Source organism: Haliaeetus albicilla, chromosome 17 (assembly GCF_947461875.1).
Source record: "Haliaeetus albicilla chromosome 17, bHalAlb1.1, whole genome shotgun sequence".
Classification (NCBI taxonomy): Eukaryota; Metazoa; Chordata; class Aves; order Accipitriformes; family Accipitridae; genus Haliaeetus; species Haliaeetus albicilla.
Window position 1 is genome coordinate 20019502 of NC_091499.1, and position 23431 is coordinate 20042932.

General features: G+C 41.8%; 1 protein-coding gene across 2 annotated transcripts in view; it reads right to left on the reverse strand.

Moving 5' to 3' along the window:
• POPDC1 (popeye domain cAMP effector 1) overlaps positions 1-22855 on the reverse strand; it is a 30903-nt gene extending 8048 nt beyond the window's left edge. The window contains exons 1-6 of one of the 2 annotated variants that reach the window (XM_069804953.1): positions 22711-22855; positions 16064-16297; positions 13733-13857; positions 6256-6443; positions 5194-5302; positions 3058-3225 (exon numbers count right to left, since the gene is read on the reverse strand). In XM_069804953.1, the coding sequence (XP_069661054.1) occupies positions 3058-3225; positions 5194-5302; positions 6256-6443; positions 13733-13857; positions 16064-16286 (813 nt within the window). In that variant the 5' untranslated portion in view covers positions 16287-16297; positions 22711-22855. Of the gene's footprint in view, positions 1-3057; positions 3226-5193; positions 5303-6255; positions 6444-13732; positions 13858-16063; positions 16298-21788; positions 21937-22710 lie in introns of those variants that run through there. The other variant, XM_069804952.1, reaches the window with a different exon arrangement.
• Between the last annotated feature and the right edge of the window lie 576 nt (positions 22856-23431).

Sequence of the window (23431 nt, forward strand, 5' to 3'; positions counted from 1 at the left end):
TGCAGTGTGAATTGATTTAAATGAAAATAGAAGACGCCAGTAATATACTGGAATTAGAACACTGACAAGCATGAAACCTCAGATTAATTATTCAATTTTAATTTTGTTTTGCACTGGATTTTTTGTATATTTTCCTACAGAAAGGTTAATATTTATTATTTGGTAATTCATTATTCAGGTATGATGCTCTGCAATTAAATACATCCTTTATGATGAGCCTGATGCCCCTTGCTAAACAAGACAGCATGTTATACAGAGTTTAGCAATTTATATCTTAACAGAAACATGTTCATTTTCCTGGCTTTTCATTTCATCACATTAGAAAACAGTGAATGTCATTCATTCGTAGTAGATGATCATTTGGCCCTTGATTTTACTGAAGGCAGATTAAATGCATCACATGAACATTATCCTCTGCCTGTCAAATGGTCTTAGGAGCTTCCATTTGCTTTGAGTAGTCTTCTTGAGAAGTCTTTGTGCTATAATATTTATATCAAACCATACATTGTTCCTTGTTAGGTATTACTGCAAGTCAGAATGCTATTTTAGGTGTATGTGAAAGGTAGTTACCAATGACAAAAGAGTCATGGATAACTCCACTTTACTGAACTTTAAAAGTCAGGAATTAGCATCCTGTTTCACGTGGAGAGGAATGACTATTTTCCCAACAGTAGTGAAAAATCTCCTCAGGTAGGAGAAAAATCACAAGGTTCCTTACAAATAGATACTTTTCTGCTTTCCAATATGCAATGAATTGATATTCTTATCTTCTTACTAGCATCTTGACTATGAATAATCTATACTGAATTTGTTTTAGTTGTCCTCTTGTACATCCCCTGTGTACAGAAGTCAACTACAAAATTTTCTGAGATTGTCTCCGGCTAAAATGCATTAAAGACACCGATAATGTATGTAGTTGACAATAACGCCTGTGAGAAGTGACATGCCCATAGGGTGCTGGCAATGGGGAAATGAAAGAGAATTTACTTGATAGACATTTCTTGTCCTGTGTTTTGTAGGAAGGGCTTGTGCAACAGGATTTGCATTTGAGGAAGAATAAAAAGGTACTACAAAATCTCCCAAATGCTCACTCTTAATTTTTATAACATACATTTTCAAAAGTTACTGTGATAAAAGTTACAATAATTTTAAATTCATGTGACTATTATCACTAAAAATAAAGAGTTGGTACAAACTGAAGTTAAAGTGTGCAGATGTTAAGTCAACAGAGGGGCAAAGCTTGGTGTTTTTTTTAATATGTAAAAGGTATGATAAGGACCTTTCACTTAAAAACAACCAATTACAACATCACAATGAGTACTTCATCATACTTCCATTTCAGTAAATATTTATACTAGTGCTGAAGCTCTACAGTGCCAGAAGTCAGCAGCACAAGTTTGTTGCAGATGACTCTCTATACTAGGCATGACACCCTAATGCTGTCATCCATGTGTAAAAAAAGAAAATGAGGGAAGGAAAAAGGAAAGAAAAAAGGAAAATAAAATAGACAATAGAAAAGAGGAAAAAGGAAAACAGAAAAAAAGAGAAAAAAGAAGAAAGAGGAAAAAAGAGGGGAAAAAGGGCAAGGTGAGAAGGAGTGTGGACAACAGCAGTCTCCCAGGAGAGGCAGTCTGAATGCACACAGAGGAGGCATGTCACTACACGTTCCTTTCGGATGCCATACTCCAGAAATAACTTACTGTCTATGTAGATGTGGGTTTTAATACAGAAGACTCCCCTGTAATTCTTTTTTTGGTTTGGATTTTTTTTTTAAAGCAGCTTTATTCACATAATTTTTAAGATGTATTTTATAGATGGTACATTCCTGCTACATCATTTTTATCTTACTGCATTAGTAAGATGAAAACAGTGATCTGAAATAGTTTTGAGGATCTCATTACAGGACAGTGTAATCCTGTATTTCATTGACCAGAAGGCAGAATAAGCAGTGCTTTATTGCTGTTAAATTGTTTCTCCAGCAATTCTTTCTTTTCTCTTTCTATAGCCAGTACAAAATTGAGAAAACTTACAATGCCTAATTAGCCATAAAGACATTACAAGTTTAGCCTGTTGAAGTCCGTTGTATAGTTGCAGTCATTCCTTTTGGATCATTTTCTAGTAAATTCACAACTTTGCAGAAGTAACTATTTAACCTATATATGAGATATTCATGGGCAATCTGATGAAAAAGATTTTTGCTGTAGTTAGTGAGTTGAATAAATACAGACAGAATACGAAAATACTGTATTATAAAATTATAAAGCTTTTCATAAATGATGGTGAAAGTTCTTCAAATAAATTATATATGAGAACCCTACAGCCACTACATGAATAATAAAAAAACCCACCAGCAGCCAAGTTACAGTCCAAATCTTGAAAAGCCATGTAACTAAGTAAGGAGACAAAATAAAAGTAAAACAAGATAATCAATATATCCATGACTACACCCAGACCACTTGCTGTGACACCTAAAACACACTCCCTCTACATGCAAAGAAGAATAAGTTATATTCAGACCACTGAATATTTTATATTTATTTATATTTTATATGTATTTCATGCCTCCTTCCACTAACTACATTGTATCAACCTAATGTTTTGGGGTTTTTTGTATTTGCAACCCTCAAACACTTGTTGAAATTATTCTTCTTGGCAATCAGTGTTACCCAGTTGTTTGGCCCTAGCAAGCAAATTCTTTAAGAAAAAACCCTGAAGCTTCTTTGTATAAAGGCACCCATTTGTTAATGAGAAAGGATATCCAGGGAGAAGCACCTTTTTAGCTACTGGCCATCATGTCTACCAGTTGGCTAGAAATACTTGTCGTACTGATCACTTCTGAATCTCAGTTATTCATCTTTCTCGCACATTACTGTGCTAACTTTAACCAATATTGCTTCTGACAAAAAAGTTGCACTTTGGCACTAAAAGGCAAAGAGTGTGAATTCAGCAGCTGATAGCAGCAAGTTAAAAAAAGGTGCTTTAAGAGGATTTAAAATTGAAGTAACAATACATTTGTGCGGCGGAGGAAAATTCCCAAATGAAACTTCAGTTGCTTACCTTGTCATTTAAGGTTGGGTCATTCAATGAATAGAGTTTATTTGTAATATCTTTGCCAATAAGATACTTAAAGATCTCATAAAGAAATGGCTCAGATTCCAGAAAGTAAGTCAGCCTTTCCCTGGACCAGCACAGGAACTTGCAGTTATCATCTGCGATAATGGTGACCTGAGAAAATACATGCTCAGAATTAGCACTTCTCTTTTCTTTAAAATAAGTGATACCATGTTATTTGTGCCTCCAGTTAAAATAACTCTTAAAGCCAAAAAACTTTTCAGTATCCCTTAGAACACAATATTTACAAATGTAAAACATCTCAGATATTTATTATCATCCTATTTTTAACTGATAAGCACAGCCAGTTCGTTTTTCAGAAAACCTGGGGGGATATACTAGGTGAAAATCTCTCATAAGTTCCCAAACTGTAAAAGCATTTATGTTAGAGATTTACATAAAAAGTCAGTCCTGCAGTGATGACGCTGCTTGCATCCCAATATGCCTACATGTCACTTGGTTTTATTTTATGTCACTGTCACCAAACAGAAACAACTGGTATAATCCAAAGGTCTCCATCAAAGAATTTTTAGTGATTTTGAAAAACATTTTCATCTTTCTCTTTTCACTGTCAGCCCTGCTGACTGCACAACTACCACCTTCTAGCAGTTGAGGTAAGGCTCCGTTTGCTCAGTTACTGATAATTCAGCGACTGATAGTTCCAGAGGAGCTTGTACGCCCTCCAGGGAGGCTGGACCCGCCAGGTTCATGCCCCTGTGCCAGCAGAGGGCAATGGCACACCGAAACCTGCCCCGCTCGCTTATACCCAACGGCCGGTTTTGCAAGGGAAAGGCAGGCATCTACGAAGAAATCAGGTGCTTTCTGCTATTACAAGCTAACGTTACCTGCTGCAAAATTAAAAATATATAAAGCCTAAGAAATAATGGGCAACAGTCACGTATCCGTGGATTTTAACTTCACAGTCTGTAATATAAGCACACAGGCTGAGGAAGAATTCGCCAGCGTTGCCAGCAGATGGGGTCCTTAAGATTGAATCTGTGTCCTCTTGCAATGGCAACGCTGAGAGCGTTTACAGGGCAGCAACAAGCAGAACTCACGAGTGAGGGACGTACGCCGTGCCAGATTACAACACTTTTTAAGGCAGGCAGAAGCTGAGGCATGAGCCTTTTCCCTTCAGAGGGACCGATTCATATCCAGTCGCTTACGAGAGAAACAGGCTGTGCCAAGAGGGTGGCCGTGCTGCAGGACGCCTCACTGCTGCAAAATGAATACATCTGGACAATTCTCTCTCCCTGGCATTAAGCCTAGTATTTGACTGGAACATATGACATCAATCACTGATTTTAGAGTCTACATTGCTCTCCTTCCCTCCCCTTCTGCCAGGGTATCAGTGTGGATGTACCCAGTCAGCCACAGCCCAGTCATTATTACACACACCCAGTTAAAGAACATCAAGTAAGAGGTAGCAAAATAGCCATTTCAGTACTATGGGGAAAAAAACTTCTCTAACAGCATTTTTTTCCACATGCTATGGTATAATATATCCTTTAATGTACTAGCATAATTACACTGCTAGAGACATATACCCTTATTGCTCCCTATGTGAATATTTTTATTCAAAATACTGTGATCTCTTTCAGCTTATGTTGCTTTAACAACTTTCAAGATGACAGAAGCATTACCATGTTTAGATAAATACCAGTTTCAAACTACTAGTGCCTGAATTTTTAGTCTTTCATTTTAGTAACACCAAATATTACAATAATTATTTTGCCTTTTCTGTTTTTGAACCAGTGATGAGATTGCTTACATCATCTCTTCTTCCAGTAAAGTTATCTCTTAAATTATTTGTCCTGAATAATCTCTTAACACAAAATACACTAGGAAACAGTAAAAGAGAACAGAATAGCAAAAACCAGACTGCTCAGTGAACACCATAATAATCCTGTTTTGCAGCGTTTAATTTTAAGAGTTATTCTTGATGTGGTCCATCATGAAACACCAGTACTAGAAAGCTAGCAAAATAATGCAAGCCAAATAGTTCACTGTTGATCAAATTCATACTCTGCTTTTTAATGATCTCATCAGCTCATATCCAGTGACATTTAAACCAAAGTATACCTGGAATTTCTCACCCCGGTTCATCTGTGTTGATCGAAATTCAGGAGAATCTATAAAGGCACAGGGGTAAATATTATGCAGAAAATGCCCGCGATAAGACACCTTCATTCTGGAAATAAAAATATATGAAACAACATTTTAAAGTCATGGACTTTGATTAATCTAAATTTGGATATGATTATTGACAAAGGTAAAGCAGTAGGCAAAAATATGTTCATCTTCTGGAATTTGAGCCCCAGAGCTACCCTGTTTTCTGCCTAAACCTCCATCACTTCCAAGCAGAACAGGCTGCCAGCCAATTCAAGTTGCTGAGCATGGTGCATATCCTCAAAACACTGCTATTCAAAGTGAAAAAGGTCTACAGGGTTATGCTACACAGCCAGACCAGAATCAGGTTTCCTTTACATAACTAGCTTTGCAGTAATGAGCAGCTAGTGACTTCAAAGAAAAATGATGAAGCCTGACATGACTGTTGCTATCAACAGAAACTGGTTAAAATATTGGCCAGAACTTAGGAAGAGCTTCAAGATTACAGCCTGGCCATAGGCATTTATTTTGCCCCTTCTCACCTGGGTCCTGTCAGCCTCTGGGCACTATACTTGCCTCTCTCCGCTTGCATGTACGTGTGCAATGAACCAATTCCAATAGGCCTGTTGTTTTAAAGTCTACTGGAGGAATATTTTTTCCTTCCCTCATGCACAATATTTTTAAATCTTAAAACCTGAGAATGCACTGAGAAGAGGACTTAGATATCTAAGACTGAAACAAATCTCTTGCTTGTTCTGGAAGACACTGCCTTTGATATTATACAAATATAAGTCCCACTAAAATCCATGCAGCTACACACACCAGTAGAAACGCAATATGCTGCCAGTAAGAGACATCACTGCCATTTGAAAAACAGTGTCACAAAATAGTCTATCCCTACAGACTATTTGGCTATAGACTATAATGTGCTACAAACAAAAACATTTAAAAAGCCAACAAAAACCCCAACAACTTTCTAATCTATTCAGCCATCACACAAAGCACAATACTGTCCCCAAGCTTTATAGAACCTACTTCCCCTTCAGCAGGATGCTTAGCCTATCATCAACTGATGTTTTATCTTCTGCAGCATAGGCTTGACCTGTCTTTAAAGTCTGAATGTTGCAGAATTGTCCAGTCAGTCTTTGGAAGAGCTCTGGAGGCACATGGAGAGGTTCAAACATTCTCCTGTAGAGGCTGCTAAGCTCCTTCTCTATCTTGATCTAGAATGCAAAAACAAAAGACATAATAAACACAGATGCATTAGTTAAAAAAGGGTAAGACTGCACACATTTTACTTGCTACATTTGAGGAACATGTTTGTCTTTGTTATGTTTAGGCAAGGAAAAAAGTGGTAAATGTGTGACATCTATCCACAAACACTGCCTATGACAAGGTGACCAAAACCTTATCTAAAATTAGCCAGGCTAGCACACTGGTGCTTTAGAATGCTGTTCCATCCAAGTGGCACATTAAATCAGACACAAGGAGTCTTCCGAGACTTCTGGTGATGTAACAGCAAATAGGACTTGGGCCAAAATTACACAAAAAAATGAGGTTGCCTGCATTTTTCACACCACAGGCACACCTCATTCTGGCCATCTCTCAGGCTCTCCTGGGAGCTCCTTTCATCCCTGAGCTTCTTAGCTTACTTGCAGTAGAAAAGCAAGTCCTGAAAAACAAACCCATCATATTGAAACAACATGTGATGAAGAGAAAAAAAAAAAAACCACAACATTGCCAGCTGAACATCCTACATCTAGGAGCCTACCCAAACTCAGGCAGCGGCAATGAGGGAAAGGATGTTGGCTGAAATCCTAAGCCTAGAAGTCTTTCCTGAATGAAGGCAGCAGGGAATGAGACAGTGCCCCAGCCTCCCTGAAAGCAGAGGCAGCCTGAACAAAGCCTGCATATTTGCTGGGAGGAAAACAAATTAGAACAGTAAGCATCAGATAATGAAAAGATAAAATATACATAGAACAGAGAATAAGGAAAAGCAACCAAGAAAAAAGGCAGGAAAGAAGAAAAAGAGTCACCACTTCAAATGAGAATATGCCAAGTTTACGCAATTTTCTAGATTTGTTTGTACTTCAATATTAAAAACAGGGGAGAAGAGAAGGTCGCAGCACAGGAGTCCAGGAGTCACTTTTCAGCTGATGGTAGCCAACAGTGGGAATCAAGAACCTTCTAGTCACCTTGTGGATGGAGAAGGTAGGGAATCCAGAACAACCATGGGAGGCCCCAGGCTGTCTGAGGCCCATGAGGGCTTCAAACTGTCAGGTACCCACTACTTCCTCAGGAAAGCATTTTAGGGTGAAAATACTAGTCTTTACCCTCTAAGAGATACATGTATTCCACATCAAAATCCTCCCTAAGCTCTTCTCTGAAGAATTACATGTGTGTGTAAAACAGTAAATCAAGCATAATGAAAAGGTTTTGGAAAATTGAGAAGGTCTTGCTACATTTCAAGTTTATTTAAATATAGAACAAATTGAGCTGAGGCAGAAACATTCTAGATTTGTGGAACCATATTTGGAGTATTCTACAGACAGCCTCAACCACTGGATGTGGTCCATCCCACATACCGGCTGCTGAATGCCATGGGAATCACTCTGGAAGTGACAATCCCATGGGTAGAGATGGTGGGTTAATCTCACAGAAACAGTATACAGTTCATTAGTAAATTCCTAAACAGGAGAGAGAAGGCTGCTTATGTGGCCTTATTGTTACCATTTTGTGACTTCTCAGCCTTTAAATTTCCAAAAAAGCCCAACAAAAGGATATCCCAAACCTGCAGACTTCACTTTTTACCCAGACAGCCTCAAACCATGAAAACTGAAAGTAAGTTTATGAACCACTGAGATTTTTATGCAGGCTCCATGTCAAACACACACCAATACCTGTTTCCAAGGACTTAACATGTAAAATTCTTGTGAAAGAGCTCCTGAAAACTTTCTTTTCCTCACACATAGCCAAACTTACTGTTAACTTTGTATACAGTATCTGCGTACATTTACCACCCACAACTGTATTAAAGCATTCAGTTTGATTTTTTTGATCTGTCCATACATAAGCTTCAATAAAACGTGAATTGCTGCCTCCTCAAAACATTTAAATGGATCTATTTCATTACTGTATCATAATTTTGTAACATGTCTGCCTCCTCCTATAAATTCACCTCTGCCCCAGAAATGGTATCAGGATTGATAAGAGGAGGGCTAGAATATAAGCATTCAGAGAAGATTAACAATAAAGTCATAGAATCCTAGCACAGTTGAGGTTGGAAGGGACCTCTGGAAGTTATCTGGTCCATCCCCTGCTCAGGCAGGTTCACCTAGAGGAAGGTTGTGCAGGACCACGTCCAGACAGCTTTTGAATATTCCCAAGGATGGAGACTCACAACATCTCTGGGCAAGCAGTGCCAGAGCTCGGTCACCCTCACAGTAAAAAAGTGTTCCCTGATGTTCAGACGGAGCCTCCTGTCCTGTCACCAGGCACCACTGAAAAGAGCCTGGCTCTATCCTCTTTGCACCTTCCCTTCAGGTATTTATACACATTGGTAAGATCCCCCTGAGCCTCCTCTTTTCCAAGCTGAACAGTCCTGGCTCTCCTCACAGAAGAGATGCTCCAGTCCTTAATCATCTTCACGGCCCTTCGTTGGACTCTCTCCAATAAGTCCAGATCTCTCGTCTACTGGAAAAGCCCAGATCTGGACCCAGCACTCCAGATATGTCTCACCAGTGCTGAACAGGGGAAGGACCACCTCCCCCAACCCGCTGGCAATGCTTTTCCTAATGGAGCCCAGGATACTGTTGCCTCTTTGTCACAAGAGCACATTGCTGGTTCAACTTGTCCACCAGGACCTGCAGGTCCTTTTCTGCAAAGCTGCCTTCCAGCTGGTGAGTCCCTGGCATGTGCTGGCACATGGGGTTATTCCTCCCCAGGGGCAGGACTTTGCACTTCTTGTTGAGCTTCATGAGGTTCCTGTTGGCCCGTTTCTCCAGTCTGCCGAGGTCCCTCCGGATGGCTTCCCAACCTTCTAGCCTATCAGCCATGCCTCCCAGTCTTGTGTCATCAGGGTACGCTCTGCCCCATCATCCAGATCATTAAGGAAGATGTCAAACAGGACTGGGCCTAGCACTGACCCTTAGGTTATACTGCTAGCGTATGCACTAGTATATATAGTACGCACCTTTAACTAGACTTCACGCCCCTGATTACCACACTCAGCCCAGGCCTTCAGCTAGTTTTCAATCCATCTCACTGTGTCCTCATCCAGCCCACACTTCAACTGCTTCTCTAGGAGGATTCTATGGGAGATAGTGTTTAAAGCCTTACTGAAATTAAGGTAGACAATATTCATCACTCTTCTCATCTATCACAGAACGTTATCAGGTTGGCTAAGCATGACTTCCCCTTGGTGGATCATGCTGACCACTCCTGATCACCTTCTTGTCCTTCACATGCATAGAAATGGCTTCCAGGATTAGCTATTCCATCACCTTCTCAGGGATCAAGGTGAGGCTGACCAGCCTGCAGGTCCCTGGGTCCTCCTTCTTGCCCTTTTTGAAGAAAGGAGTGGCATTTGCTTTCCTCCACTCCTCACATCACTATAATTGTTCAAAGATTACCAAGAGTGGCCCCACAGTGACATCAGCACTTGTGTGTGCATGCCATCAGGGCTCATGGACTTAACATATGTCCAGTATGTCACCTGCCCTGAAGTTACACTGGTTTCACACTGAATCAATTACTAATTAAATCGTCCACCAGTGGCTACATCTATATGAAACCCAGGTTTTTAATTTCCTGTATGTTCCTTATGCCACTCTCTAACACCTCAGAGGACATCTACATGGACAAAACAAGGCTTAAATTTCAATTGGCAAGAAAAATTGTATTGTGTTGGGGATTGCCCTGAATGGTTTGATTTCAAAATATGTTCCATATATGTGTAAAGTTCGACAACTATCTGTTTTGCCAACAGGTTCTCCAGGAAATCCCTCATTTTTAACAGCCTTAGCAATTTAATTTGCACCTCTTTCTATACATGACCCCTGCAACTCAAAGAAAGATAAATGGCTCAGATGAACATAAGTAGCTCCCAAGACTCCTGAATTCAAACAACACATACAGACATGAGCACAGGATTTGGCCCTGGACTGTTAATGCAATCCCTTAACTAGCACATAATACAGGTTTCATGATCCTCCTCTAATGTATAATACTTAAAAGAGAAAGCAGGCATAACCACTTTCTTAAAGATTGATCGGGTTGGACAGCATAGACATACTTTAGATGGTCTCCCTCATAACAGACTATTCACCCTTCACAAGCACAGCTGACGGCTCCTCCAGTCATGCTTGTGGGTCATATTCCAAATGAGCCATATGGGTAGGTGTAATGTTTTGTTCAGCAGTGGCTGAAATATTCTGGGACGCTGCCAGAGCTCCAAGTCAGAGTTCTGTGGAGAGAGTGATTAGTCTCAGCTTCCACTCAGACTAAAAAAGCCAAACCTGTAAAGCTCCAAGGAGTCAAAACCACAGAAATAATCTTCTGGTCAGAAAAGAAACTCACTGCTATTTTGCATGCTCCATTTAATAAAATAAATATTTAACATCTGAACATATCAATTATTCATTTTGTAATATGACTAACTTGTAATTATTCTTCCATTCCTTTCTTTCCCTAAAAACATCATTTGTGAGGATGACTAAATAAAATTGATTTTGAGATGGGCAATACAATAGTTGCAGACAAAAAAAATCTCATTCAAAATGAGCTCCCAAGAATTTATTTTCTTTTTTTTCTCCATTAGCTAGCTTTCTATAGGAAAAGCACTTAAAAACAGCCTTCAAGTTCATAACAGAAAGTGTAAGACAGCTAAAAAGACACATGTGACTACCAGGCATCCCTTCAAGTAAGCTTGTTGATCATAGTCTGTAACAAAGAGATTCATATATTGTTTTGAATATTATCCTGTTTCCATATAATTTCAGCTACTGTTTAAATCCACATAATTTACTAGGTATATAGAGGCCAGTTTTCAGAGAAGATGAGTACCCACAGTTCCCAGACCACATCTGCAGTGGTAGGAATATAAATCTTTTGAAAGCCAGACTGCAGTTCTCCATTGTGTTACAGTTTAGATTAGTATGAACAAATTTGATTTTTTTTTCCTCATACTGCTAGAGAGCAGCAATGAAGTGCATCTCGCCTATGACTATATAAAGCTAGGTTGTATAGGCTTGCTCTCTAGCCAATGGAGAGGGATGGCACTATCACATCTTAAAGAGATATTGGGTGGGCGGGTTGAATCACATTGGACAACCAGCTTAAACTAGATCTTTATCCTAGAGATGGATGAAATGAGATAAGACATTTCCAATTCCTATTTCATAAGGTAAAGCTACTGTCACAGAAGTAGAGACCACAAATAATTATTTGTGCTCTTTGAAAGAGCTCTTAATTGTTAAATTGTCACTTTTAAAAATACAGATAAGTTTTAAGGCTTGGTTTTCTAGGAAAATGCATTTATCAGCTGTGCACTCCTGCCTTTTGCAATAATTTCTGATTTTGTTAGCCACCTCCTGTCCCTTTTGAATAAAGACTAGAGGCCTCAAGATAATATTAAAAGGCTCAATTGGTGGGTGGGTTGAGGGAAAGCAGAACATGCTAACTTGGTCACTTCACTGAAGAAAAAGAATGTAACATGAACTCATCCCATATTAAAGACCAGACTACCTGCACAGGATATCTAACTGCAGAGGCAAACATGCAGAGTCTGGCTTCACTGGCTCTACATTATCACAACCATTATTTTGTGCGGTGCGTTGCACAGCGTGGCCATGGCTCACTAGAAGAAATACGATGCAGTTTCATCATGCTGCTGTACCCTGAACATGGTGGGAATGGATTGAATAGGCTAAAGTAACAGCATTAGCAATACAAACTAAAGAGGAACTTACCCTTTAACTGGGAAGATTACTCTCCAAGAGTAGTTTAACTCACTAGAAATACTTACAACACATCTATAAATGTCTAGTAGTAGATCAGTCTAGCTAGTTTTAAGCTATCTTCTAGACAAAACAGAAGTCAAGCTTTATGCTGCCTTGCCAGGAAAGGAAGAGATTGCTAGTTTCCTAGCTGCTTTCTTGCACAGGCTGCATTGACTTGATGAAGAGCTTACTTCGAGCTAGTTTTTTTTTTGGTACCAGCTGTCACCCACTTCCAGAATGTGTCTGATTTTGGGCAGAGTTATTCTGCTGATCATGTAACCCCATATATATTCCTGTAATCTTCACATTATAAGACTATCTGCCTTGGATTGTGGAGACTACAGAATGTAATATTAACATTTTGAACACTTTGCATTTCATTAATATTTGATTGGCACATAGCAGCAATTATTATATTAAAGATTATCTAGTTTTGATGTGTACATACCACCAGAAGGGTGGGTTGCTAATCATTTTGCAGAAACAGAATATACTTCTGGATGAATAATACTAACAAAGTAGATTTCCTATCAGATACACATTTAGCTGAAGGCAGGGCAAAGAAACCTGTATTTTTGTTATCTATTTCAAATACACTCTTAGGGTGCATTTGAAAACAGTTATCCCAAGGCATCCTTCTGAAGGCAGCAAAAGGAGTTGGAAAATGCCTAGACCTGACCCTCAAAACTCAGTAAATGGGATGAAAGGAAGGATCATCTTAATATTGGTCTTCCCACACCTTACTCAAATTTGCTGCTTATCTCCGAGTCCCACAGATGTTCAAAAAGGGCACTAGCATCTCGCTTCCCTTTCATACACATTTAAAAGGAATGTGGCGGTACAAAACATATGGGCTAAAGCACTTGTTAGCAAAGCAAGGAGTGTGAAGGTCATTTATAAGTGGACACCAGCATTTGTTTTAGTGTTGAAATATCAGTCTATGAGGGCACTTGTCATATATCAGTCTCCTTTCCCACCACAGAGGATGTTCAAGACTTAAAAGTGAGGTAGGAAAGTTTGATCCCTCCCAAACTCCTAAATAAAAAAAAAAATTACTGTCCCAGAATACTCAATTTTAAGTACCTTAGTAGGATTTTATTTCAGGAGGTCTGTATGCATGTACTCTTGTGGGTGAGAGGGTGGGGAAAATGACAAAACAAACCACACACAAACTCCAAAAAAACCATTTCTGGTCTTTTTGCAAAGAAACGATGTAACCCCTTCCTCACCACCAAAACCAAACAGAACAGCCAAAACCTGCCAATAGTTAACTTCAAGTCAAAGCATTTTTCAAGAGTATCGATTTCATGGAAATAATTATGTACTGCATCAGATCATATTTGATGACCATCAAGGTCTGGATCCTTCTTGAAGTAGCTAACTGACTTCATCCAAAAGAACTCCTAATTCAGGAACTGCTTTGTAATTCATTGGTTTGTCCAGCAAACATAGGCAAAACTTCCTTTTTCTTGCATCTTGCTAGACTGCTTGTGGAATTAATCTGTTATACATACCGGTCTTCTTTTATACAGTAGGTATATGAAATGTAAAAGGTTAACAACCAAAAACACAGAATTCCAGATCATTACGTCCAAGGCACAACGGTAGAGTGTAGCCCAAATGATGAACAATGCACATCCTGTAAAAATTAAAAAAAGGAAGTTAAATTTCACCAAGCAATGAACACACTTGTACAAAGTCATCAAGAATGTGTCCACTGGGGGTAATTACACTGAACAGCAATATATTCCACAAGCTTTGCTACAGTTAGGCTCTGTGGATCAATGCATGCACTGGTAGCAGAGCTAATCACTACAGTGCTACAAACAGGCACTGAGAGCAGGTTGACAGCAGACTCCAGTCTTATTGCATGGGACTGCAATACTGGAGCGACAATAATTCAGATCAGGACTGGGGAAAGCAGTAAGGTGCAGCCCCATGATGATGTGTTACTAAAATGAAGCAGAAATGAGATAGGGAAAGACTGTATCTTAAGTAATAAAAATAATTAAGTGACTCACAAAACTTTATTACTAGTATTGCATTAATTAGACAAACAAGAGCCTAAAAAAATATCCTAAAGTCATACCCAGATATTTTTGAAAATCTAAACAAAATATCATCGTTGCATTTTTGACAAGGTCACAGCAGGAACCTGAATTCTATTCTATGACATCAAAGAGAAAATTTCAAATGCTTACACTTTTTTTTTTGCTTTACTTTGCCTTACCTTTTAAAGCAATTGTCATTATTCATTCTGTATGATTAGGGATACTATTTCTAGCCTATAAAGACAATACTTATCAAATGATAGATTATGCATCATTGTGTCTCTCACAGGTAACTGTGAGCCTGCCATCTGATAGAGATGGCTGTAGAGGTCAGATATATTTTCCCTTAAGTTCCATGCAAAGACAGCAACAAGAAGAAGGTGACAAATTAGTGTCCCTTTCTCCCTGAAGATGATGCTGAATTCATGAACTCAGTATTATCTATTCTGTCTGGGTTGCTGCTTGGCCAGCCAGCACTTTATGTACAGATCAGGAAAATCACAATGTGATGACTCTTGATCAGCTGGTTAATTAGACTACAAGGGAGGGGAGGATATGAGGCCTGGAAATGTTGAAGAGGACCGATATTGTGGAGCCACACAGAGGTGTGGCAGGTTCATCAGAGTTAAAGGGGACAGATCCCTAGGAACCAGGCTTTGTTACTTCTGCTGCCCACAATAAATTTGCTTCCAGCTGCCACCTCAGCCTGAAAAACTCCGATTCCCTATCTCTTCAGAGTGCAACAACACCTACAGACCAAAGTGGCAGGCTCAGCAAGTGCAGAGCTCCCATTGCTTTTAAAACAAGAACTACACAGACAAAAAGTCTTGCAATACTCAGACCCTTGGTCTTCAGTGCAGTCTGTTTTCATAAGTTCTCCTACAATGGTTATAAAAAAGAAAAGGCAAGATCATTGTAAGTTCAGCCATAGAAGTTATATGATATAATAGTATGGGTCAGTTTTATGAATAAACATTCTCCTTTAAAAGTACTTAAGCATGCTCTGTGTTGTGATACACCCAGGTTTATCTTTCTTACACTGCAATCTCCTTTGATCACATAGGCCTTGTCCCACACAAAGCACTTGGGCTCTTAAATAGCTGTGGGACTGCAAAAGTATTACAAATGAAACCATGCTTGCTTAGTCTTGAACATGCCAAATTTAGTTTTTCCTCTGAAGTCAAACTTTAGTATCCCAAGATGCCTACAGTGGTGGAAGAAATAAGACCAACTTCAGGAGAACAGACTGCACTCCATATCAAAAGCCCACGCTTCTATATCAGCAATGAAAATAATGCTGGTGATCCACAAATGCCACGTGTTTGAATCCACATTTAAAGAACACATGGGGCAACGTCAAGCTTCTCAAGGAAAACCTTACCTATTGCAGTCGTACCAGTCAATGTACTTACCTGAAAACTAAAATTAAGGTCTTAAGGATCCATAGACTTAACTATTATTTGGAATTTAATGAACTTTAAGCAGCCAGTCATGTCTGAAGTAAATGGGGTCCACTTGTTTTCTAGTCAACATCTACACAGGTTTGAAGATAAAACTTCGCAGAAATACAAGTTACAAGAGCCTAGAGACATATAACCTTTCTATAAAAGGTCTGTCGGCATCAGAACAGACCCCCACTTACACCAAAAACACCTTCAGCAAAGTACAACCACCATGAATATGTGCTAGAATATCATGATAAGCTGAAGGGACCAGGAGAAAGCTTCGTAATGGTCATGAACTGCTATTTCTGTCACAGGAAGGTTGCAGATGTCTCCAGAATAATTCTCCTACCTATGGTGAGCAGGCCTCGCAGAAAAATCATATGAAGATTCAGAGTAGTTGGAATAACCAGTCCAACTGCAAAGCAAATGTTTGCCACATGGAAAACAAGATGATGAATCTCTTTCCAGTTTTCACATGCAGTCTCATTGAAAGGCACAAGTGTGGCATTTTTTAAGTCTGGAATAAAACCTAGCGGAGTAACAGTGAGTGGGCTCATTGTTGTAGTATTCATCTTGGAGAGTCCTGCAATGAGAGAGAGGGGGGGGAGGGAAAAAAAAAATCACTGTGCATTAAACTGAAATGTATTAGACATACTGTGGTGAGCTGACCCTGGCTGGATGCCAGGTGCCCAAAGCTGCTCTATCATGCCCCTCCTCAGCTGGACAGGGGAGAGAAAATATAACACAGGGCTTGTGGGTTGAGATAAGGACAAGGATAGATCCCTCAGCAATTACTGCTGCAAGCAAAACAGACTTGACTTGGGGAAAATTAATTTAATTTATTACCAATCAAATCAGAGTAGGATCATGAGAAAAGAAAAACCAAATCTTAAAACACCTTCCCCCCACCCCTCCCTTCTTCCCAGGCACAACTTCACTCCCAATCTTATCTCTCTCCTCACCCCAGCAGCACAAGGGGACAGGGAATGGGGGCTGGGGTCAGTTCATCACACGTTGTCTCTGCTGCTCCTTCCTCCTCGGGGAAGACTCCTCACACTCTTCCCCTGCTCCAGCGTGGGATCCCTCCCACGGGAGACAGTCCTCCAGAAACTTCTCCAACATGAGTCCTTCCCATGGGCTGCAGTTCTTCATGAACTGTTCCAGCGTGGGTCCCTTCCATGGGCTGCAGTCCTTCAGGCACAGACTGCTCCAGCGCGGGTCCCCCACAGGGTCACAAGTCCTGCCAGCAAACCTGCTCCAGCGTGGGCTCCTCTCTCCACGGGGCCACAGGTCCTGCCAGGAGCCTGCTCCAGCATGGGCTTCCCACGGGGTCACAGCCTCCTTCGGGAACCCACCTGCTCTGGCGTGGGGTCCTCCCCGGGCTGCAGGTGGAGATCTGCTCCCCCGTGGACCTCCCTGGGCTGCAGGGGGACAGCCTGCCTCACCATGGTCTTCCCCACGGGCTGCAGGGGAATCTCTGCTCCGGCGCCTGGAGCATCTCCTCCCCTCCTTCTGCACTGACCTGGGGGGCTGCAGGGCTGGTGCTCTCACATCTTCTCACTCCTCTCTCTGGCTGCCATTGCGCAGTTGCTGGGGGTTTTTCCCCCCCTTCTTAAATCTGTTCTCCCAGAGGCACTACCACCGTTGCTGATGGGCTTGGCCTTGGCCAGTGGTGGGTCCGTCTTGGAGCCATTTGGTATCGGCTCTGTCGGACATGGGGGAAGCTTCCAGCAGCTTCTCACAGAAACCACCCCTGTAGCCCCCCGCTACCAAAACCTTGCCACGCAAACCCAGTACACATACACATGGATTTTGGGTTATTTTCTGTCTTCCCAGGAAATATTTTCCATTATCATTCATGGGGAAAGAAAAAAAATCTACAGATGCTTTAAAAGGGTAAGCTAGATCTATAGTTCAGTAATGCTTTAGTATCTCCTTTCACCTAAGTGCTAGGCTTGAAGAATGATACATTTCAAAGTTTGGATGGTATGTACATAAACACTGAACATTAGCTACTGACCGTCATTGCTCAGTACAACATCCTATGTATTCTTCCTAGTCCTACACAAATAAAATCACATTTCAGTCTACTATTTATTGAATGGGTCCACTATCTTAGGCAAAGTAAATATTTAAGAGAACTTAATTTAGATGAGAATTGAAAGAAAAAAGCTTATGTAGTGTAAGTCTCCTTTATGGCATACAAAGCTGTTCTTCTAAATAAGGAATGGAAGGTCTTAAAGGAGGAACACATACTGTTTGGTTGATTAAAAAAGCCAACAAACCACACAAAAGCAAAACCAAAGACAGTCTGAACTACTGGTTTTCTTGCAGGATCATTTGGAGATCTCCTAAGCCACATATAACCTTGCACACATTAACCAAAGCAGGCAAAAACCCCACCCCAAACCATTTTTGAGAACAGTAAATAAAAACTACCGTTTCTCCTCCTAGTTGATGAGATGCTACCAAGTCAGAAAGGGAGATGCCCAGGCTAAGTTATGACAAGGTTGCCAGTCTTTCAGGGAAATCACTTGGTCTACCTAGTATGAGCAACCTTGCAAGACCTTTGGTTGTCTGTGGAACTCCTGGAGAAAACAAGACAGTTGAAAAAGCTGATTTCTAATCTAAAAATACATACTTTTTGTTGCTGTAATGATAAATCTAGCATATTTTCCTTTCACAACAATTGAAAAAAGATATCTGTGGGTAAATATCTTCCCAATACAAGTAAAAAACTCCTATTAAAAACAAACTACAAAGAAGAACCAGAAGATTTCAAGACACTACCTTTAAGAGCTGGTCTCTGTAGGGAACTGCAGTCAGTGTTACAAGCACTCCAGAAGGTCTTCTCAACCCAGAGCAGCTCCCAGCTGGAGCAACACGCCTGTTGCCAGACAGGCTGTCAGAAACATGGGAGAACCCTGCTTCCAGCAAGGCACATATGGTCCCCCACTGCCACAGCAGTAGAGATTATATGGAGCTCGGCTTGAGTCTCATTAATGAAATACACACACATATCACTGAGCAAACAGGCTCCGTAACATGCAGCACAGGGGGATTTGCATTTAAGCAAATTCTGTAGAGACCATGCACGTCCCCGCTGTGTGTGCTTACTAACTGTCATGTAATTCATCTGCTCAGCAGACAATTTTGAGTCACAGTTAATACACTCAATATTTCTTGCAGACTGGAATACACTCAGCATCTCTCTGTTACTTGAGAGTGCTTCTTGGGCTGTGAAGTAATTTTGAGTTGCTTCAGCCATTCTTTTTATTATTTTCCCCCCAATCAACTTGTGTACAAGGCATAAGCAAGCTGGACAATTTCTGAAATTAATCAGTCTTTTAAACCCCTTTTTAAAGTAATGGGAAGAAAGAAATCATAAAGAAAACCTCAACCTACTGATAGTTCCTCTCCGATGCCCAGAGCCTGTCACAGCTAAGGCATGCCACAGAACATGCAGAGGCATCTTGCAGGATCAAACACCAGCATGAACATAGTGTACCCAGTCCCCAGATAGAAATGATTTTTAAAGAAAAAATATATTTATTTTTTACCAAAATGATAATTCATATTTCATCTCTTAAGGGCTCACTTTCTTCTTTTTATTGCTATATTAGTTATTCACAAAGGTTAACTAAAACATGGGTTTTGGCACAAACAAGTTCTATACTAAATTGTTACCAGTAATCATGGTGCCCGAACAAATTCATGGTCCAGGTATCCTAGAGGCACCATCCAAACACACATCCTATTTTCCTTCAGCCCTTCTGCATGAATTTAGTGACAAGCTTCACTGTACTGACAAAGCTGCTCACACACGCAGCCAAAGCGTGAGCCTGTACGAGGCTGCAGGATTGGCATTTTAATGCGCTCATAAACAGAAGGTAATTGCTAACTCTGGGTAATCGTTTGTGCTCATCTTGCATCTCATCACCGTGCTCCTGTTTTCAAACAATGTAAAGTCCCTACACTGGAACAGCAGGATCTCTAGATCTTTTGCAAAAAGTTATCAGCTGAGTTTCTACCTACATTCAGTCTTTCACTGCCTAGTCATCTGCCAATAAAAGCACCACTTAACATGCCAACAGAACGAGCACACACAACCAAACTCACATACAGATACAGAGCCAGCCACAAGTCCATCAACTCATCTCAAGATCAAAACAGGCTGTAGGAAGTAACTTCAGCTGCATACAATTACAAATCAACAAAGCTTTCCAGACACTTGATTTTTTTAATAGCAAAATTTCATACTGTATCACTGGGAGATTAGAGGCTACCTTACTCTTTAAGATTCTGTAAAGCATCACACCTTTGAAGACTGGAAACTCAATAAGCCACATCAACTATACGGCACATGACAATCCCATTCTCCTCACAGCCCAGCCAAAACACTGCTCCCCTCATTCACCACAGATACCGGTGCCACAAACCACCAGCCATAAACCGTCATAAAGGCAAGATGTTTCTCCAACAAGCGTTGGCCAAGTCATTTAAAGCCATAAAGTTTCCACAGTCGTAACAGGCTGTTCAATGCTTTTGAAAATCTGGGCCACCTACTTGGTTGCCTAAATTAGAATCCCAGAACCTAAATCTAGCCACCTCCATTTTTTATAAGCTTCACCTTTAATACCTTGAAGTCTTTATATGACCTTAACTTACTACTCACAAACAACCATTGCAGTACTGCTAACGTACTGGAAAACAGCAGAAAGCTGCATAACTTCTGTCATGATGGTATTTTAAAGCTGGCAGAAATAGCTTGATGCTATCTGCAAAATGACACAAGGACAGATTGTGACACTGGCTCTGAAGAAATTCCAGCTGAATTTCAGCTAGAGAGCCTGCCTGAGGCAGGCAGGCAGAATTAAAAGCCATAACCTAAAATGTTTGCCCACAGGTAACACCAGAAAGACAAATATTCAGAATAACATCTCTGTAATTTTCAGATCAATTATTTAGTCCTAATGACTAACTGTTCTCAAATAATATTGAAGAATTAGAAAAAAATCTGCTGTTCAACAGGTGAACAAGCAATTGTCATTTCCTACCCTCTGCCACCTCAGAGGGCAAAAAATTAATTTTTTGAGTACAGAATCAGGCCTTTAAAACTTTAATTTAGGGTTATGTCTACTAAGGATTAATATAGCATGAGACTTTGAAGTCTTAAATACATGAAGACATGTACTAATATCAGGAGTTAAAAATACAACCAATCTAGTCAAATAATTCTGTAAAAAATTGGGGAAATAGTGTCAACCAAAATGAAAGTTTTATGGAGTGCAAGATGTAATTAAAGGAATATTTTTTAATATCCAGTAATTTTTCCATTGTATGGATTCAGATTTACCAAGCTAAAGAGTTTGAAAACTCAAGCCAATTTGTTGTCCAAACAGGGACAAAACCCCACAAATATTGAAAAGAATGCCACTCAGTGACACTTTAATATTAAATCTATCAGAAGTTAGTATAGTTAACAACAAAGCCTATTAATTTTTTTTTGTGCATGAACCTGATAGAGAGTCAAGTTCATACACTGTGGTTTTAGGTCTGAAAATCCAAATTCTCAGAATATAAAGGACATCAGCTTACTCCAAGATTTTTCTCTACTCAGGACATCTTTATACAAACTTCTGAAAGCCACTCCCCAAAGTAATTAGTCCCTAAATCTTCAGGCATGAAGATACCTTTAAAACAAATGGGGGTTTTGTGGATACCTACGCAACATTTACAGAAGACAGACATAGCAGAAAAGTTTAAAGCAGTTGGTTCTAGTAGGAGAACAGGTCAGCCAAGCTGATACGAGGAGTGTGGAGTGTCCCACTCACATCATCATCCACTTCATTGAGATTATTCATATCCCACAGCTTTACTATTCCAACATTATTCAAATGAGCTTCTTAAAGCTTTGCTTGAATATGTTGGTGTAACTTTGCAGTCATTGTAACTTTACAGTCCATCATTTATGTAGATAGATTTTGCGAGTCTAAAGAAAAAAGAAATTGAAAGAAAAACCCCAACAAAACAACCCAAGCTCAACAGTTTATTTTTTTTATTTTAAGTCTTACCTGCAGAACTTTAACTACTCATCTGTGGTCTTGTAGCACAAAAGCTGCATAGAGAATTTAGACAATAATTTCTTTGCTTTGGTGAGCTGAAGACAAACTAGTAGTGCTAGCATAATTAGGTTAATTACAGTTTAAGTTACCAATTTCCTTTTTATAATGAAGTAGGCGTGAATGGGAAAGTGGTATAAGAAAAGATGTATTTCAATATGCTCTTTGCAGCAAGTTCATTTCCATTAAACGTGTCATTAACCACAGAAATGTGTTAGTCTCGCTCTACGCTTTATTCTAAAGAAAACTCAACAGCATCTTCATTCTGCAGTCAACAAAAGCCACCCACACCACGCGAGAAACACTCCTCCGTATGCTCAACGTACGAGCGGCGCAGCTGTACCGCGGCGATGGAAGTTTCTTGGCGGCACCTGCGCCCCCTCCCCTCGGACGCCCCCGCACGCCGGTGCGCAGAAGGCCCGGGGGGGGGGGCACGGCCACAGCTCTGCCCCCCGGCCCCGCTTTCCGCCCGCACCTCCGAAGCTTCCTTTTAGCCCGCAACGTGCAAACCCCAGACCCACCGCTGACCCGAAATCATAAGTTAAAAGGTATCGGGCAACGCGTCCCCCGCCCCATTCCCAAGGCCATGCCCTTCCGCAGGAGGACACCGGCGGAGCCCCCCGCTCCCCGGGCGCCCGTCGGGGCCGTGACCGGCAGCCACGGCGGGCCCCCGGCCGCCCCGAAGGGCGACGCGGAGCCCTGCGCAGGGGCGCGTTCCCCACCGCCGCCGGCAGCAGCGCGGCGGGTCCAGCGCGGAGCCCGGAGCCCGGCGCCCACCTCTCCCGCCGCCGCCGGGGGCTGAGGGACCCGCCGGCGCCCGCCGACCCAGGTTAAGCCGCCCAGTCCCCCCGGAGCCGGCGGGAGCGCGCCTTACCTGCCCCACGCCCTCAAAAAAGTTCCCCGCACGGGCTCCGGCTGCCGCTCCTCGGCCCCGCGTCCCGCCACTCCGCCGCCGTGACTAAAATAGGCAGCAGCCGGCGGGAGGCTGCGGGCGGCGCCAGCTCCGGGGCCGGCGCCGAGCGGCCGCAGCGCGCAGGCGCCTCCCGCCGGTCCCGGGGGGCTGCGGGCGGCGGGGCCGCCAGGGGGCGGGGCGGGGCCAGGTGCGGCCTCGAGGGCGCGGGCGGCCGGCGGGGCGGGAGGCCGCCATGTTCTCAGTGTCGTCGTTCCCCCCCCACCCCCCCGGCCCTGAGCATCGCCCCCGAATATTGCCCCCCGGTCTGAAGGCCGTGGGTTCCGGGCAGCGCCCAGCCCAGGCACCCGAACGCGGGGGGCTGCCTCAGCCCGCAGAGGTGCCTCCGCACGTGGGGCGAGACGCCTCCATTGGCGGCAGAGGGAACCCGGAGCTGAGGCAACGTGCCTCGATTGGGGGTGGTTAAAATTAGAAGAGCTGCGTTCTCCCCTAAACGAACGGCAAGCAGTGTTTCCCCTATATGGTGAGCCAGGGAGCCACAATAGCCTGTATAAAACTGCTCCTCTCAGCTTGGCACCTGCTGTGGTTGCTTTGTCACCAGCATCATGTTTAAGAAATGCCGCCGAGTTCGCTCGTGCGGCAGTTCGACAGCTCCCAGAAGTGACGGGCTTCCAAAGCGGGCCGC